Source organism: Falco biarmicus, chromosome 7 (assembly GCF_023638135.1).
Source record: "Falco biarmicus isolate bFalBia1 chromosome 7, bFalBia1.pri, whole genome shotgun sequence".
Taxonomy (NCBI): domain Eukaryota; kingdom Metazoa; phylum Chordata; class Aves; order Falconiformes; family Falconidae; genus Falco; species Falco biarmicus.
The window spans coordinates 69,164,670-69,184,625 of NC_079294.1; the positions used below are offsets into that span (position 1 = coordinate 69,164,670).

The 19,956-nt window shown below is 44.5% G+C and overlaps 1 protein-coding gene across 9 annotated transcripts in view; it reads left to right on the forward strand.

Moving 5' to 3' along the window:
• Positions 1 to 19,956, forward strand: part of GLCE (glucuronic acid epimerase) — a 55,627-nt gene that overhangs the window by 29,222 nt on the left and 6,449 nt on the right. For 8 of the 9 annotated variants that reach the window (XM_056346258.1, XM_056346259.1, XM_056346263.1 and 5 more), the window contains 2 exons: positions 15,284 to 15,846; positions 19,580 to 19,825. In XM_056346258.1, coding sequence (XP_056202233.1) covers positions 15,284 to 15,846; positions 19,580 to 19,825 — 809 coding nt within the window. Of the gene's footprint in view, positions 1 to 15,283; positions 15,847 to 19,579; positions 19,826 to 19,956 lie in introns of those variants that run through there. The other variant, XM_056346266.1, reaches the window with a different exon arrangement.

Below are 19,956 nucleotides of genomic sequence, written 5' to 3' on the forward strand. Positions count from 1 at the left end.
GAGCTAGAGAAGGGAAGCTTGCTTTGGAAGAGAGTTCAAGAGTTTAATGGATTGTTAGGACTTTTTTGTTAGGTTAAGTGTGAGTTAACCTAAATTCTAAAACACAAACTGGAAAGATGTAGCCACCAGAATCTATGCAGACCTTTCTTTTTGTCACAGTACAAAAAGCATCTTTACAAGCTTCCACTTTAAGCTGTTAGACACACTGAATAGAGCCATTATTGTAGCATGTATCCTCCATTAACTGTTTCTAAATGTTGTAAAGCACAGTGAAATTTTTTTTCTTACTTCAATACAATTATTACCTCTTTACTACTGAATAACATGCAAAAGGGAGTTTCTGTAGGGTTTCTGTGAACACGCTCTGTAAGGCTGCCTCTCCTAAAGACAAACCACTTAAATTTGCTGAAGTCTGTTAGACTGGGATGAAATTAAATCAACTGCTCCAGGAAATGGCATAAATATTCCATTAAAAAAAACCAAACAGTTTTGATTGTAACAACTGGTTTTGATATCAAAGCACCGGAGCAGAGAGTGTGTCTGTGGAGATGCAGAATGGATAATACCTGGCCTTGAAGGTGCCTCCACGGAGGGTGGTGTGGATCTGTCCTGGCTGCTGCTCTCTGAATTGTCTGTGTCCCACAGCGGTACCCAAAGCTGGTCTGGGTTCTGGCTTCATCTCCAGAAACGCTGAGCAGAACAGAAGGGTGGTTTGTGGTTTTATGTCTTGCAACACATACGCAGTTTCCACGGGTATAGCCATCCCGTGGTGACTTCTGTGACGACAGCCTGTTGGAGTTTAATTTGCAAGGCAGTATAACCTTTTGAAGTTTTTTTTGTTTTTTTTTTTTAAAAAAAAACCAAAACACAAAAACCCCCACAAAACCAAACAACAAAACAAAAACCCCAAAGCCATCCTGTTTAGTGGGACCTCACTTCTCATCATGCGGTTGGTTATCCTGTTGGAATAACTTGCATTTGGTGAATTTTTCTTTTCCAGACCACTGCCTTAGTTTATTAAGCATCCTCTTTTCCACAGTGCTTGCACCGCTTGCCTAGCTTTGCAGATGAACTGGACGATGGAGGCGGTAATCACTGTTAGTGAAAAACATCAGCCAGAAACAGGGAAGTCCCAAGACGATGCTCTGCGCCCTTCCACTTGATGCTTTAGCTGGTGATCTCTGGGAGCTGTCGCTTCCCTGGGCCCTTCTGCACCCACCGGCTGGAGCAGCTGCTCGTGCACAGCGTCTGTCCTTGCCTTGCCCATGAAGATGCTGCGTGTTAATCTAGTTTGACGCAATCCAGTATTGCTGCTCTAAATCAAAAAACACACGCCACTGGGACTTGTTCCTGGTGGGGTGGAGTGGTTTCTTAGGCTTGTTTGTGTTAGGTTTAAGAAGTGTAGGTTTAAGTCATGGATGAAATACTCCTGTCTACGAATATTAGAACAACTGTGATCCTGATGCTTAAAATATTCATTTAGAACGCTTGTAAAATGTTAATTTATTTTTCAAGCAGGGGTAGGCATAAAAAAAGTCACAAAAACGAAGGATTTGGCGCTACAGTAGAATTTTAATGTCTGGTATTTCCTGCTGTCTCTAAGAACGAAGTCTGTTGTTTGTTCTAACTGCAAAATTATTTAAACTTGGACGTGGCCTTCCCGAATGGAACTGGAGAATAGATAGGCACATGGTATCCCCCGGCCAGGTCCCTGCATTTGATCCCTGATCCTGTGCCATGGCTCTGGTCCCCCTGCATAAGAAGTCTGATGATTTTATAATTCTGTTTCTTACTAAGAAAAGCTCTTTTTGACTGATCAACCTGAAATTTTTTGTTTGCTAAAATTTTAACGCTATAAATCCTGCCAAGCCTGTGTTAGGTTCTGTGTCGCACGTGTAAGTTTATAGTAGTTGCAGGTGTGCATCCCAGTTTTGTTGGAAGTAAAGAATCTCGGAAATCAGCAGAGCACAGGAGCCATGGACAAAAATACTTAATCTCTCCCCATGCAACAGTTCTTTGCACTTTACTGACCTGCATCTCTTCCTGACGAGAGAAGGTTCCTCTGAAAACGTTTTATCTTTCCTCAGCAGTTGTTCTGACCTTTCCTTTCACTGGTAATTTTTTTTTTTTTTCTGTTGGATGTTTAATAGTAATCACCTCCTGTACTTAAATAATTCACTGTCATAGCTATACAAAATAATTCATGGGCAAAGCATGCTTTCTATTTGCTATCAAATAGCTTTCAGCATTCTTTTATATCGCTTCTAATTTTGTTCTGCCCTCCTGTTTCATCAGCTCTTCTAAGGAGCTGAAAAGTAGGATTTAAAAAAAGGTAAAAGAAAAGGATATCTCTATCTTATACCTTATTACGTGCCTATATGCATTCATGGGCTGTATTCTGAAAAACAGAATTAAAGTTACTGTTGTGCCTTATGTAGAAGCTAGCTCAGCCTTTGTGGTGAACTTCAATAAAAACAGGATTTGTACGTTATCTTGGTCTCCCCAGTACCCAGCGCTGCTGCCTCCAGTAATCTCTGGCGTGCTGAATATGAAAAAATCTAGAAACAGAAGGTTTCCAAACACATTTGCCAGGGTTAATGCCAGAGTCTAAACATAAACTCTGCTGGGACAGACTGTTATTTGGAGAATGAAGTGCCAGACAGAGCTTGATTTGAAGGATTAGGAGAAGGAAACGCAGCACCTCTCCCCAGGAACAGACGTCTCGTGGATCGGAGACCCCGCTGCCCAGTGCTGGCTCTTCTGCCTTGACCCTGTTCCCCAGTATCGACAGCCTGGACAGCGTTACCTGGTGCGTGCATTTTCATGGGCTGATCCTCAGACAGCGGTAGCTGAGGAGCGGGGCTGTGCGCAGGCGCTGCTGTCTTTCAGCATCGGTCGGGTGCTCCTGGTGCCCCTCCAGGCTGTGTCTAAGCCAGGCTGGGAAACCCAGAGGTGGCTCTCACGGAGGTCTCTGTCCTCTCTGTTTGTCCTTCAAACCGGCATATATAGAAAACTTTACGCTATATGCGGCTGCTTAGCTTGTGTTTACCAATGTTGAGGTTCAGCCGCTACTAGTATATTACGTGATATGTAAAACCATTTGGAGGAGAGGTATTTTCAGGGGTTTTTTTCTTAGTGAACGCTATGAGAAAATACCTGTGAAAGCAGTTATAATCAAAGCTTCCAAATTTCCTGGCAAAATCCCTTTAATAAAGTTTTTAAGCAGCATTGCGTACTGATGGCCGGGTCATTCCCTTTAGAAATACTTAGTTGGTGAAGCAACAAAATTTTGCTGAAACCTTTAATTCTGCCATTGACTAACTACCATCAGTAACTCCTTCCTGGAGAACCATCTGTACAGAGTGCCAGGGTTTGCTAAGCAAGTAAGATGAGGCGTTTCTAGCCAGTTGCTCTAATTTAAAACAGATTTTATTTCTTTCTTTGCTATAAGCAGTGTTACTTCCTTAACCTCTGTTTTTTGCGTAGTAAAAGAAATTAATGAAACTGTACGTTCAGAGTAAATATACAAGAATATGATTGTGAATGGTTCATGCCAATTAATAAACTGTAAACATCTGTGGAACAAACCTGGGGAGTTTGGGGCTTCCCAGAGACTGGAGCTTTCAGGGGAGCACTTAGAAGCAGCGTGTGAGGGAACTGCTGATGCATTTACTGCTGTGACAGTGGCTCTTGCAGCGCTGTTTGCAGGCTCTGTGTATCCATTGCTTACTGGAAGATAAGTCATGATTAACTGCAGAAATGACATGAAGCTCGCTAGCAATTGCCAGATAAAACCATGCTCTCGGGAAGATGTCAGCTCATGTCCTCAAAGATCATCTCCTTGATGGGAACCATGTAATTTTTAGGGTGAGGTGTGCATACTCTCCAAAGTCTCGTGCCTGCTCCTTTTAAATGATTGCAGTGTTCGGACTAGAAGGGTTCTTCTATTTTTATTTGAAGGCTGCATGCGAGCAGGCACGCCAAATACTTGCCAGCTGTCCGAGTTGTAATTTGGAGCACACTTTGTATTGAATTCTTGTAGGCGTTGTAATGAGTTGGCAGCAGAAGTGCCTGCATCTCTGTCCGCTCGGTTACTGTCCGTGAAACCCTGTCAGGAAAGAAAACGCCACTCTGTCTTTCCCACTAAAGGTGCATTGTTTATCAGGCTGCTTAATGGCAGGAAGAAAATGATGATGTTCTAAATAATTGGGATTTTTAAGTGGAAACTCCTGGAGGGAACCTGGCAGGGAAGAAATGAAACGCACAAAGCAAACTCGACCTTTCTGAGCAGCAAGAAGAATCAACAGGTCTAAGGTGGTCAGGGTCGCTGAGCTGAGCTGCCTTTGTTGGCACCGGCGTAAAAGATTTTCCTTTTCTCTTCATGTAAAGGGTCTTGGAGCATATGCTGGGAGCAAAATAGATGAACACGAGTTTTTTTTCAGCATGAAGGAAACTCGTGCTGCTTTGGCTGTGCGATACTTACAGCCATTATTTCCCAGTCCGTTAGGAAAGCAAAGGAGACGGAGAGCTCGACTGTGAGCTGGCTCGGTGTCATGCCTGGGTGACAGTGTCATGTCATTTGGTGAACTAATTTAGTTGCAAAATGTAGTTACTAATGTGTACATAACTGCATGAGACAACTTTCGAGCATTTCTGATAAGCCAATAAAATGTAAAGTGATAGTGAAAAATCTCATTTTGATCCTAGCTTATGTGTTTGCTTTCCATTAATTTCCAGGTGGCAGAAGCCATGCTCCGTGCCCGCAGCTGGGCAGCTCCTCGGGTCTGGCGGAGAGGGATGCTTTTGATGTTGCCCTGTCTTTGAAAAAATATAGGAGGGAAACCAAGCCTCTGGCTTTGCATTTTTGTTCATCCAATTTTTGCAGAGACAGGGAACCAAGTAAGAGATCCGGCTGATTTCCCACAGTCTGGTCAGGGTAGCCATGTGTGATGTGCAGAACTTGTCCTGAAGCAGGTGAAGGTACTGGGCTGGGTAAAAGGAGATGTGGCTTTTTTCGTTTCGTTAAACCTGCTTTGTTAACCAAAGGGTTGATGCTGTTACTTCAGTTCTGTTGCTGTAAGCCACGGATATGCTGAGATACATAACGTCGAGATGCACAGCTAGGTGCTTTGTCCTGCGTTGTTGTGGTCTGCACGTCTTAAACACCATTTTTGTGTTTTGTATGATTCCTAAATCCAGCCTAGAATTAGGTTGGAAATCCTGTGTCTGTGGTTTGAAAAGCAAGTGGTTTTGGTTTTTTTCCTCTTAAAGATCCTCCAAAACTTATTCCAGGTATGTAGGTTTGATAGCTGTTCACCATGCTGTGGTAAAGGAAGCAAAGCAGCAGGAGGGGAAACTGCTTTTTCTTTTTTTTCTTTTTTTTTTTTTTTTTTTCTTTGTGTGTGTGCCTTATCAACCTTAAAGATGTACATGCATAACGCTGAGCTGTAGAAAGGGATTTCCAAGGCAGATATGTTCTGACTTTTCAGGGCTAAATAGACCATGATTTATGTGGTTTATCCTCTCTCCAGTGGCATGATCAAAATATAAATTACTGCCGCTGTACTGGATCAGTCCCCGCATCAAGGGAATTTGGCCTTACGGGCTGGCCTCCAGCAGAAAGCTCAGATCTGAGTGATGAATTTCCAGATAGCCATGTGGCTGGGGTGGCAGAGACTTCAGCTGGGCTCTCCTGTCCCTACGGCGCATACACTGGGACATCCCCAGCACAAATACAGGCAGGGTGGAGAATGGATTGAGAGCAGCCCTGAGGGGAAGGACTTGGAGGTGTTGGTGGACAAGGAGTTCAACGCGATCCAGCAGTGGTGCCACTTGCAGCCCTTCTGGACTTTTTGCAAGGGCATGTCATGATAGGACAAGGGGTAATGGTTTTAAGGTGAAAGAGGGTAGATTTAGATTAGAGATTAGGAAGAAATTCTTCACTGCGAGAGTGTGAGGTGCTGGTACAGCTTCTCTGGAATGCCTTATCCCTGGCAGTGCCCAAGGCCAGGTGGGACGGGGCTGGGAGCAACCTGGGCTGGTGGAAGGTGTCCCTGCCCATGGCAGGGGGGTTGGAACTGGATGGGCTTTAAGGTCCCTTCCAACCCAAACCCTTCTGTGATTCTGTGATCTGTGCATTCAGTTCAATACCTGGCTGAACAATACCTGTCTGCTTAGAGAACATGTGCCGTTATTGTTTAAATGTGTTATCTTCCTTTTCCTAATGATTTGACTATGCCTTGACTGTAGCTTGAATGTAAAATACCTTCTCGCTTTTAAAATAAAGCTTATAATGATTTAACTCGCTGGCAGGTACTGCAGCTTTCTATCAGCAAAGTTGTCTTAGGATATAAATCAGCATATCCGTCCATTAGAGATCGTGCTGCCAAACCCACGTGTGTACTTCGTATATTTTCACAATTATTCTGCCTAACAGCTGGTACGTGGGTGTTTGAGGATGTGGTGTGTTGGTGAGGATCACAGCTGTAATTGTGGCTTTTAAATGTTCTCTATCACACTCATTCCAATAAGCATTTGAAGTAACTTTTGGACAAAAATAACTCGTGAGCTCAAATGCTTATATTTTGGGAAAGGCAAATAGTTGCAGTGAATGCCATAGCACTGTTCAGCGAGAGCAGGTGCCCGCACTTTCATAACACACACGCGAGAGAACTGCTGCCAGAGCAGACAGGGGATGGGGATTTATATTAATTTAAAATTTTACTGCTCCCCATCATCGGTATGAAATGATTCTCTTTTTTTTAATAAGTCAGCAACAAATAGGAGCTGACAGGATAATGTAATGCTTGCCAGTGCTGATGATTAAACGTGACCTGTATGGAGACTGCAGGACTGGAGAAGCTGGTAACAAGAGGGATCACGGAGGCTATTTTTAAGGACAAAAATGTTGTTAATTGAGGTGTTTCACTTAAGTAAAACCACATTGCTTATTAATGTAAATAACTGGTCGCACCACACTCTTATGAACCTTTTGGATTACTGGTACTCATTGCAGCTGAGGATTCAGATAGTTTGGATGCTTCGTGCGCGACCTGGCTGGCTGTCCTCCGCTGCGGTGTGCCTCACCCTTCTTGGATGGGGAGGCTGCAGCATCACCCCCGGGCGCCCAGCTCCCCAGGACCCGCCGGCTGCTGCGGGGGTGGAGGTGGGAGTTCTGGCAGAGCGAGGAAGGACGTGTGCTCGCTCACTCTTACTTTCTTGATGTGAAATCTGCTTTTTCTTCTTTGGGGCTGTGATCAGATGCCTTGTTGTGAGGAAGCTACTAATGATCCAGAGGAACAAAACAATCCAATTGCTTGTACTTGCCAGTCAGGCTGCACGGCGGGATGGACTAGATGATACATCTATGTCCACAAAGCAGCAAATGCTGCCTGCAGCCGGCTTGTTTAGCTGTTTGGGTTTTTTGTTTGCTCTGAGTGGTTAACCCACAGTGAGACCTTCCCTGACAGTCCACTCGTCACTTCTCACCAAACAGCACTGAAGAAAAAGGCATACAGGGCTTCCCCATTCAGTTTGGTGGTGGTGTATTTTTACTTTATGAAGACAAATAGTTGGAATGATGCATTTTACGTTGTTCTAAGAAGGTAGTAATGTGTGGCTGAGCAGAAAAATGAGCAGCTCTAATGCCTGTGCCTGGCAGTGTGATCAGAGCACATACCTGTGGTAGCGCCTGTAAGTTAAATACAGTCTGCAGGTGCAGTTATTTTTCCCCATAGGTCTCAGGGTTGCTCTAAAGCAGAACCAGCAATAGAGTCGCTGCTTAAAGCTGCTGAAACTTGCCGGGCTTGCTGGGACAGTTCGGTGGGAGCTCCTCAGCCCCCCACCGACCCCTGCAGAAGCTTGAGATGATGCCTGCACATGCTGCCCTCCTTCCCCTGCCAGCTGGCGTTTCCTCGGCGGTCGGGTACACTGTCAGAAGAGTATAGCTAATTGAAAAGCAATTTGAGCTGAACACGGTAGCAGCGGCATCCAGGAGAGGCAAATCACAGCCGTAGCTAGTGCCATCCAGAGTACTGCTACGGAAGAAGGGACTGGGGTGCTATAAAACCAGCGATGCAGTGGGTTTTCCTTTTCTGCCCAAAGAGAGACCCCAGCTCCCTGAAATAATATTGCAGGGCTCCTCCCGAGGGCCTTGTTAGAGCCCTTAGGCTGCTGTCTTGAGGCTTGCTCAGGCATTGCTTTCAAAGCCTAAATATAAGGGAGACTGATGAAATGGTTTCATCTTTTGCTTCATTAATCTGCGTAGTAACTATATAATACTCGATAGCTTGGAAAGAGGCAGTGTAATGCCTCCACAAGCAGCAGCACTAGATTTTGGAGTTATTGTTTGTGCCATTAGTGAGGGGTTTAATAGCTTAATCCATCTGGAAAGCAAGTAGATTTATTAGACTGTACAATAAATGGGCTCATAATTACAGCAGCAGTCCCTATTAACTGGTTTTCCTGATATGGCACAAAAGTATGATAGACAAGTAACTTCATCTTCAAAGTTCTGAAGTGATATTCCATACTAGATTTACTAGAAAAACAAAGGCACCTCGATAATCTCTTTGGTGCCTGAGAGCCTTTGCAGTGACTGGGACTGGCCAGCTCGTCTGAATGCAAATGTGCTGGGCAGTTGTGCAAAGAAACACAGATAAAGCCATCATTTGCAGTGCAGGACAAGCGAACACCCTCCTAGCATCTTAGAAAAAATACGATGTTCTATCTAGTTTAGATTACAACTACTCTTTGAGCTGTACTAGATTATTTTTTTTAATATTGGCTGATGAGGTTTTTCAATGTGTGCAGCATATGCGGGAGCGGAGGAAGACGACCAGTGCTTGCTGTGTAGGACCAACATCAACAGATCTTGCATTTTCTGTTGATTACACCAACGTGCCTTCTTAAAGTTGTGCATCTTACTGTAGATTCCTGAAGAGCTGAGGTTGCAGGGGACATCTGAGATGATCTAGCCCCACCTCCTGTTGAAAGCAGGTCTTGGACAAGGTTATCCAGGGCCTTGCCGGGTCTTGAAGCAACTTGTCCACTTGGTTGCAATGAAGTGTGTAAGTTTCTTCCAATTTTACAGCGGGTTTTTTTCCAATTTTAGATTATAAACCATTGTTGATTGCGTGACAGTCAAAGGCCCATGAGTCGCTGAAATTGTGCTCTTGTGTGGGGAAATGGTTAATGCAAGTTAGAGCAAACTGTCTTGCAGGTGGAGAATTGTGCTGGAGGGGGGAGCGGGGCGAGGGGGCACAGGCACATCCCAGGTGTCTCGAGGCAGCAGCTAAGCCGGTTCGGAAACCTTGCGAATTGTGTAGCTGCATGGATGCCAGCACTGAATGCGCCGGATGCTAAAATTAGATACAAATCTGAGTTTCTAATAAAAAATGACAACATAAAATCATAGAATCATTTAGGTTGGAAAAGACCCTTAGGATCATCGTGTCCAACCATTAACACTGCCAAGTCCACTACATCAGTATCCATAGAAGAGTAGTTTGACTTTTTGAATTAACTGTTACGTAGCCACAGACTGTGATCCTTAGTAATAGATGTGTTAATGCAAATAAAACCGTATTAGGCTCTAATTGGACTGGAAAACTGTTAGGATAAGCTGCTAGATACAGCTTCTTCGCTTCGTATTTTAGATCCACAGATGGAGCACTGGAAGCAGTGAGGATTAGATAGTAAATCTGTCCTAAAGAGTCAGTGGAGAGGCTGGTAATCTAGATTCAGTTATGGTAGATACATTTGTTTCTGTTTGTACAGTCTTGTAATTTCCTAGCACTTAAGGAAAAAACAAGCAATCTTGACAGTGTGCTGTGTGTTAAAATACTGAGTGAATACAGGCTCAGTGCAAATCAAGTATAAATAAAATATTAGAAGCTAGACTTGTCTGTTGGAACCAGCTTGCCCAAGTTAGCATTCTGATAAATTGTATGTATTGCCAGAATATTTTCAAACGCTTTTTCCTCAGGTCTAGCATTTTGCAAAACAGTGCTAGTTTGTATGCGTGGTGGGGAACCAGATGCATAATGAAGCAGGTGATAGGAAGTAAGTCCAAGGAGCCAACACGAGCAGATTGAAGATGCAGGTAAAACATGTTTGGGAAATGCAGAGCTGTCAGGGAGTTAGATGATTCCTGAATATCACATTTTAAGATGTGAGTAAACTTTGGCGAAGGACCTGAAATTTTGGTGTCATTTTGGTTATCAAAAAGAATTTTCCAGTTATTGAAAACAATTCCCAAGTTCTTTGTTGGTTTTTTTTCCTATTATAGAATGTTGTAATGACTAGCCTAAATAGTATTTTGCTGTGTGTAACAAACAGGAAATGGGGAAAAAAACTCTGTCTGAGGTCTGTGTGTAGCCCAGTATAATTTTTCAATCTGGGTATGTAATGAAGTTCTAGTCTCGTTGCTTTATTTTGTTATATTGTACGGTGTATCTTTTCTTTAAATACTGAGTTTAATGTGTCTCAGATTGGCAGTCACTGTTCAGGGTTGGGTTTTTTTCTCTCTACTAAATAGCTTAGTCTGGCGTAGAGGCTTCAAAGTAAATAGGTAGCTTATCGCTAGTCGGCAGAAATCCCTGCTCTTAAGTAAAAATACTGTCTGTCTTCCTACCGGGCAAACACAGAGCTGGTGTGTTGGACTATTTGAAGACCTCCGAGACTCAGCGGGCAACTTACTTTTGATTATTGTTTAAACACAGAGAATTTAAACGTGAGTGCTTTAACTTGCTGCCAAGTGCCGTGTTCTTGGGAAACATACTTTGTGATGTGGTTTCTTGAGTCCGTACTCAGTTATGTGTTCAGGAAGGTGCCTAGTATTTTTACTTAGCTTAAAACACTTTGTGCTCTTTGCTCATGCTGGTAGGGTGGTTGCAGAACCGTGCAAGTCGGGCTCCTGCTGCACGTGATGCATCCTCTGGGGCTTTTAATTCAAGTTAAATGCGAGTCATCTCTGTTGGCTGGAGAATCATTGATCGGGTTTATTAAAAGCTGATCCATGCAATGTGAGCAAAAAACATGACAGCACTGAAGTAGCCACCGGCGGCTGGTATTGCGTGCTTATCTGAAAGCGCAGTTTGTATCTGTGTCACCCAGGTGAAACAGGCAGAACGGTTAAAAATAAGTAAAAGCACATGGCCAGCAGCAGTGTTCCTGTCTGCATTCATCCTGCTGTCAGTGTCACCGGCAGCTTGCACAGATGGGACTTGGAGCTGTGAGAAAGCTTTAAATAATTCTCCCCTTTAGCCTCGGTGAAATGCATCAGCCCTTACAGAAGCTGTTGTGGCCAGTGTCAGCATGTGCCACTTTTTAATAGTCTTCCTTTTTTAACTTTGAATGCCAGGGAGGCTTGAGAAACACCTGAAGTTGTGGGCTTTTTGGAAGGGCTTGGGGCAGCAGGACCGTGTCGCTGCTTCAGGGTCCTCCTCGCAGCAGAGTCTTCCTGTTCCACTTGAGATACATTCGGGTTGTGGAAACCCAGCTCCTGCGAGGACCTGTGCAAGCATTGGAGAGAAGATGCTCTCACCGGGCAGGTGGGCAGCAGCAGCACTGCAACCTCACCCCTCTGCTGAAACAAAATCTCACTCTGTGAAACAAGATTGGGATGGTAAGTCTGAGAATTGCTGCAGGTTTCCCGCTTCCATGCCACTTGTTTTGAAATGATTTCGCTACATCACATCGATGAAAACTGGGAAGGCAGAAGTGCTTTTCAGAGAGCATCCTTCCTTTCCTCCTCCCTGGAGGCACAGATGGTGCTTCCCAGCCAGAGGAGCTGCATCTTCCCACCTAGGAAATACCCCAAGGTCTTCCTGAGCTTATATTGTATAATGTTATAACTATTGCTTATAAACACAACCATGCACAGAAAGACGGCAGCGTTGCCTGCTGGATTTACAAATGGCCTAAATGGATGGTTATTATCCGAGAGAGGAGCCTCCCGTTTTCGTCCTGGGCTTTGAAGCTGAGCAATGACGAGCAAAGCACTGGCATGGTTCCTGTGCCAGGTACACAGAAACCTGGCAATAGTCTGATCTTCAGAGAAATTCTTACTTTTAATATATTCAACACAGTTTTGCAGATCAAAAAACCCCATCTTACAAGGGACTTTGTAAGAAAGAGAGAGACGTACATATTTTTAGAAGGCAAATAACTTGGTTTTATGTAAGAACTGAGTACCAGAACTGAATCTGTCACTCAGATACACAACTGGGACTGTGAATTACTAATTCACAGCACGGAATACCAAGATTTGTCCTTTTTCCAGGCATCATTAATAAAGCAGCGGTATCAAGATTTTATTTTTATTTAACTCAGTTGCTCCTTATATTAAAAACAGTGTCTCAGAAGCCTGACACCTCACTTGAATTAGCAAAGTCAGCATCTCTAATCACATCCCTGTTTTGGGGTACATTTGAAACTAGTCGTTCGCTCTGTAAGAAATGCCATTTCACTGCATTTTAATTAGAATTTGTATAATGGTTTGTACAGCAACTGTGTAAGTGTAAACAGTGTAGAACTAAAGGTGTATTCATTTATAGATCGTTTGCGCTGTCGCTGTAGGCTAGCGCGCGTGATGGCCCCACAGTTAATAAGAGCAGTGTATCGCGCTGCTGCAGCAGCTTCTGGAGCCCAGTAATTCAGCGTAGGAATTAAAGGAATTTTAGCCAGACTTCTGAGAAGTATTTGTCCTTTAAAACCCATAGCTCCGGTATTACTTGAGGGCTAAGGATCGGCTTTTCTGATAAACTTTTTCTGATAAAATTTGGGTGAGAGATGTTTCGGTGCACAGTCTTGGAGAGGCTGGGTATGTCATCCAGCAAAACGAGGAGAAAACAAAAGTGGATCTTGTGGATATATTACTTCATACCTGAGAACGACTTTCCTGTGTTGTACTCCTTAAATCTTTTAAGTATGGTATGATGAAATCCTTTTCATAAGAGCAGCAAGGGAATAAACCGATTTAACACGGTCCCTTTGTGGGTTTAAATTACCTCTTTTTACTGTTGGAATTCTGAATTCTTTTTTTCAGCAGTTGAATAAAAATCCATCTATCCATTTAACATGTAATAAGCCTCTCTCCTGCACTGATATTTCTAGATCTTTTCGGTGACTGGCAAGATGTAATGTGACGGTTCTCTGAAAAGACTCCGCTTTTCTTTCCAAGTCCTCTTCAGTTCATTTATAGTTCATAAAACCTGCGTATTTCAGCAGCGTTGCCAGGAAGCAGTGGATGCAGCTGGACCCAACCTGCAGCATCTCCAGCTCTTCCCTGGAGTTGCGAGGCAAGCATAGGAAATGCTTTGCACTACTCCAAATCCTCTACTGTCCAAGGCAGCAGAACAAAAAATAAAATAAAATAAAAGCAGTGTATAATGGCATAGCCAGGACCTTTTCACAGCTATGGAATCTGTTTAAAACCATGAAGTAACGGGCATGGGGTAATAGGGATGTAAAAAGTGTGGTGATGATGGTTCCCCTTCCCTCTCTCCCCATCCCCTGGTAATCCAGATGGCTTAATTAATTTTGAGTTTTATAGGTAGGGGTGAAGTGTGTCAGAAATTTAAAAGTGAATTATCCCTTTGTGTATAAAGAGCAGAGCATATTTGTTGAGGTCATCCTGAAAGCATCATCACTAAAAATTATCTGCTGATGCAGAAAATTGGATTTATTCTTATGTTAGCATTTCCATAAAAATACAATTATATATAAATTTATGTTCTCTAAAAGCTTGTAGTAAACTGGGCTTTCAGAAAATAAGACACTTAGCTTTTAAAGTCCATTTTTAAATGACCAGATGGTGCTTACAGTATGGAAGCATAAAACTGGTGAGAGATAATTGATTATTTCCATTTAAAAAAGGGGGGTGGGGTGAGACTCGAGGTGAAACTCCTTTTAATTGCTGTATGGTTAACTCCTGCCTGTCAGCAGAATATTGGCAGTATCTGCCGCCGTTTCTGGAAGCACCTTGGTGAAATTGCTGCCGGCCAGACCCAGCACCGCTGTGCCATCCTGGCACCACGAGCAGCCCCCGGGGATGTCAGACGGGGCTGCAATTAAGCAACGGGTTTAAAACTTAACTCAGCGGCTCTGATACTGCGGCTTACTAGGGAGTCGAAATTAAACTTCTGTTTAATAAGGATTTTATGAGGTGTATCTTAAATATTCCTGCACGTTTGGAAAATGCGCGTGTCATTTGTTTGAACGACTTCATTCCTCAGCAAAAGTAGGGTCTTCAGAGCAAATGTGCTGGAAGCACTTCAACTGCTGGCTTTTATTTCCACACTGCTCAGCCTTGCTTCTTGCCGGGGCTGTAACGGTGGTGGTGGAGCATGCTGCATGCAGCAGGAGGTTTATCTTGCAGGAAAAAAAAGAATAAATAAAAGGAAATCCCAGGAGAGGGTTTACATAGTTCCTGCTTTCTCCTGGGGGACCAGGACACGTGAGCCCCCAAGCATGTCCATGGAGGTCCTGTCCCTGGGGGCAGTCCTGTACTTTCCCAGTTCCTCCTTTGCTTCTTCTGGAGGCTCCTGGCTGGGGGCTGCTGGCACCATCCCCGCTGGGGCTCTGGCTGTAAAGTCCTCCATTACAAGCCCGCTTGCTGCTCCTCATACACATTATTGTTTTAAAAGTGCATTTGAGGTGCAGTAACATCAAGAATCGATCCAGCGTTGAGCTGCTTCTCAGAAAGTGTTTATAGCTTTAAACAAAAAAAAAAAAAAAAAGGCAAAAATAGGCATCCTTTGTTATGTTGATATCTCCAGTGATTTCAGCTGTGTGAACTGTGAATATTTCTAGGCTCCAGGTTTTGATTATAGGGCTGTTTTGTTGGAAATCCCTCTTTTATGGTGCTGGGTAGGCGGCAGTTATATTCTGCTGAGGATTTCTCTTCCCTTGTGTGCTGAGGCCGGTGAGAGTTTGTTTGCTGATTCCTGGTGGCTGCTGAGCATCTCGTTAACATCGAGCTTTTTATTTAGAAGCGCTTGCCCTGCGATCGCTGCCATTTCTTTGCGTCCTTTGCCTTTGGTGAAACAATCTGTTGCAGCAGCCGGGAGGTGAGCCATGGCTTGGTGCATTTGATCTCTTTGCTTACGGAGGACTGGAAAAACCCAAATTCTCTTCCAGGTGCCCCCACCTGCCCCCTTCCTATTGAACACCATCATGGTACGGACGTGGCGATGCTGCACCGGTGCTCCGAATTCGCAGAATCACCAGCTCCAGCTGTAAGTACCACGTCTCGAAAACCTCTCCCCTCTGTGTGTTGCAGGTATGGTGTGAATATGCGTTGCTTGGCAGCTCGGGTCAACTACAAGACTCTGATCATCATCTGCGCTCTCTTCACCCTGGTGATGGTGCTGCTCTGGAACCGATGCTCCTCCGACAGAGCTGGCCCGTTCCCCCGCAGCCTCGCTGGTCCCGAACGCCGAGCCGCCGCCGCCGCCTCCGAGAGCGACCCGGCCCGGCAGCAGAGCGAGGAGGCATCGCCCCAGGAGCAGCAGAAGGCTCCCCCCGTCGCGGGAGGCTTCAACAGCAACAAAGCCCCGGGGCTGAAGTACGAGGAGATTGACTGTCTGATCAATGACGAGCACACCATTAAAGGGAGGAGGGAAGGCAACGAGGTCTTCCTGCCATTCAGCTGGGTAGAGAAATACTTTGAGGTTTATGGGAAAATTGCTCAGTACGATGGTTATGACAGGTTTGAATTCTCTCATAGCTACTCCAAAGTATACACACAGCGAGCACCTTACCACCCCGACGGGGTCTTCATGTCCTTTGAGGGCTACAACGTAGAGGTTCGAGACAGAGTGAAGTGCATAAGTGGCGTTGAAGGTTTGTATCGAGCATTTTAAATTTCTTTTTAATAGTTGAAATGCTTCTTAAAATTTGCTGCCATCGTTTGAGATGCAAAGTGATGTTAGTTTTGTCATGGTAGTCTCAATATGAGAACTCACCTGCAGTCTCCACTTTATGCCAAGTTTTCCCAGCTCCTGTCCTGCATCTTGGGTTTTACTGGTTGTAGCAAACCGCAGAGGTGCCAGGATGCTTCTCCTACAGTGCTGCTGTTAGGTTCTGGCATTGCCACGGATGCTTGTATCTGTCAGGGAGCTATAACTGTTTGAAAATACAAAATTTAAAAAAAAAAAAAAAAAAGCCTGGCCCTCCTTTCTGAGGAGGCTCCTGCTTCCCTGTGGGCACAGAGACAGCCCCACGCTCCGAGTCAAACGGCCCTGCTAGCAACCTGCTCACGGGCAGCTGAATATTTGGGGTTTTGTCTTCAGGTTTAACAATATCCCATCTCCTTGCCTTGCTGGGGCAGTGCTGGAGACACAGCAGTCAAGCCTTCCCCGCTGGGCTGCTGCTGAGCAGGCGGAGAGGATTTTGCTCAGCAGCGTGGGGTGAGCTCTTGCCAGAGCTCATCCTTTGCACAGGTCCAGGTAAACGGGCATCACCGCGCTGCTGCAGCCAGGGCAGGCAGGGCATCGCCTGGCCTCATCCTGCGCAGCAAGGTCAGGAGGTTTCAGAGAACGGCTGAAGGGTCAAAAAACTCTCCAGCCACTAGAATGTCCCTGTATAAAATTAATATACGGTAAACCCTTTCCAATTTGCGCTTTTGCTAAACCGTGCAATCAGTAATTAGTACGCAAGGTCTTCCCGCGTCTCGGTGAAGATTTGATCGTGGAAAATTTGTGGCGGGTTTCATATTCAAGAATTAATGACTTTATAAAGCTATTATGAAATGTGACACTGTGACCCCTCATAAATTAAAGACCAACTTTCACTGAAGGAATAAAATATATGAATTTTCCTGCACCTCAGTGATCGGTGATGCTCTGCTGTGTTGATGTAAGCTCTTCCCGTGATACGGTCACTGCAGAAAGCTGGCGTGTCTTATGGTGAATTTGTCTGGAAAGGCTTCACGTAAACAAATGCATAGGGTATGTCCGTGGGTTTTTTGGGTTTTTTTTAAGTATGCTCTCACATTTTTATTGTTATGTTTAACTCTCATCCTCATTACATCTGCCAAGGAAGGGAAACAGGGCTTTGAAACTCAGGGCTTTCCTAAAGATTCAAATGCTTCCTGGTAACTACACATCCGCTACGTGTGAGTATTGCCCTGCTCAGGGTTTACGTGCACTGTGAGAGGCTGAGGAGATGGCTTTCCTTTCCAACTGATGCACACATTGCTGATTAAATATGGCTTGTGAATATGAATAATAGCCATGGGTGCTGTTCTTGTCATTGGGGGTGTGCTTGGTGCCTTAGAGCCCCCCCAGTTTTTGTATGAAATGAGGAAGACAGGTGAGATGCCCTTTGCAACTGGACTCTGCAGTTCTTGTGATGTTTTTTTAGCAAAAAGCTGAAATTCAGTAAGAACTAATTGAGAACCAGGAGGGACTCTGCACCTCTTGCCTCCCCAGATGTGCATGCTGGGGACACATGGTGCTGTGCGTGGCTGCTCTCTACTTAAGCCTCGAGAGACCAGTGAGTTTAATACTCAACAATGTGGTTATTTAGCTATGAAGCTTGCTTTTTTGTAGCGTAAGAGCTGTCATTATGAAATGGGGTGCCAGAGCCTGGGTTTTGTAAAGGCAATAGAGTTACTGGTACCCAGCGAACAGGTCAGAGGAGATAAATAGTTGTAGTTTGTAGGGAAGGGGGTTTAATATTAAAACACGTTTTCAGACAGTTTTAGGCTCTTGCCTTGCACCATTCCAGCCCTAGAGATTCTCATGTTGCTGCCTGACGAAAAAAGCCTTGTGTTACATTTTCGCCTTCTCTTTTTCTGCAAGGTTATTGTGTTATGTCCTATGACCTGGAGAATTTTATCTTGTCATCTTATATACATTTCAAGTAAAGCTCTTATAGCAGATTTCTTTTCTTTTTTTCTTCTTTTTTTTTTTTTTTTTTAATTTTGTCTTTCAGTCTCAATGAATGCACCCTTAACTGAAAATGCTTAGCATTAATGAGTGAGATGCTTCCAGGAGATAATATGCGGTATTTAAATATTTCCTGTGATGGTTTTCTCTTTTGGCAGCAGTAAACCATCACATCTCCATCAGTAATATTTATTGGTAACACAAAGCACCAAAATATGTCTGAAAATGTATCTTCTTATATTTAGCATAAGTAATTTTTTCATCGTACCAGATTTCAGAAGAAATTGGTTTCTGAGCATAACGTTGCCAAGGGGGAAAATGGTGCAAACACCAATTCGTTTATTTTCATCTTTTTTCTTTTCTTATGCGCATGCAAAGATGCGCATTCCTAAATATCCTTGGTTTCCTGCGAGAGGGTCCTACTGATCTATTCCCATTTGTATTCATATTTAGAGGTTGGGAGTTTGTTCCATGTAAAATTCAGGACTTTAGGAGAACCCTGGTTTTATCCGTATTCTAAGTATCCTGTGTTTGCTGGTTTGTGGAGGGACGGGTATATATCGGTCTCCTCCGCACAGTTTGTTTTCATTTCCCACACAGCCCGTGGTGCAAGAGGCAGTTTATGGCACGAGGGGTTTTTCCCCCAAACCCCGAGGCTGCAGCTCCCGGGAGCTGGTGGAGGGCAGGCAGAGGAGAGCCTGGAGCTCGGCAGGGTTTCCTGCGGGTGCATCTCTGCTAGTGATCGCGCGGAGGGTGGAAGTTACATCTGGAGGACAGCTCTGTGACATTGTCTGAGCTCATTCGATGTGTTATGCAATGCGTCAGGCCACAGATGATGTACTCTTCCATGTCCCTGCTTTGAATCCTCTAAAGAAGTGCTGCTGCAGGGTGTACTTCTGGTCTGTGAAGACTTTGAAATCTAAAGTTGCCTTAACCCAAAGTTTAAGAGCGAGAAATGTTCTCTCCTGCAAGGCTCCCAGCTTTTGGAACAGCAAGTTGTGTGTGAAGGGTTAATCCCAGGGACGGCTGGGCTGCAGCAGTAGCTCTGAAGACAGGGGACCACTTTGGATAGAAGAACTGGGGCACGTTCTGCTGGGCTTGTGTGGAGAGCCCGGCTGCTTTCTGCAGGCATCATTTCAGACTGCGCTTGTAATGCCCTTAGGGGAGCCAGGGTAATTGGAGCAGATTTGTGGATGCTGGGTAAATTGCTCTTTTAGCATCAAATAACTCTTACCAAAATCTAGTCATAACATATACACTTAATTTGCAAAGATTTATGTGGCGTTAAAGGGGCTGTGTTAGATGTAATGTTGTTTGGAGGTTTAGTGGTCTCTGGGGTAGGGGAGAAAAAAATCTGTTAGGGCATTTAAAATGTATTTTAAAATAAGTGTGATGCTTTAGTAAACAATTAAATGAGAATGTATGGAAGACCCCAATAAGGACTTCTCTGCCACTCACATCTGCTTAGTTTTGACTAGGTATGGATCTCAGCGTTAAAGGGAGCAATTCACTCCTCGAACTGGACTTTCCTTGAGTCTGGCTAATGGTGAAGCCTAGAAATACCATTTGCTAGAAGTAAAGGAGTGATGGGATATGGAGGAGGAGCAGGCAGAGCTGCAAACACTGGTGGTGTGGGGCTTTTTTAAACAGACTGATAAAATACTACTTTTCTTCCCCTCTCATAGGTGTGCCGTTATCCACGCAGTGGGGACCTCAAGGCTATTTCTACCCCATCCAGATTGCACAGTACGGGCTGAGTCACTACAGCAAAAACCTGACAGAGAAACCACCTCACATCGAGGTGTACGAAACGGCTGAAGAGAAGGACAAAGGCGGCAGGGCCGTGGACTGGACGGTGCCAAAAGGCTGCTCTCTCTCCACAGTATCCGATAAAGCCAAGTTCACAAGCGTCAAACAGTTTGTCGCTCCAGGTGGGTTGTGCTAAATGCGTGGCAGCTAAGCCACGTCTGTTAATTTGCACAGATGGTACCAGGGGAGCTTTTAACTGGCTGGGATTAGCGTGTTTTCATTTGTCCTGCGTGACTCCCCGTCCTTCAGGTCT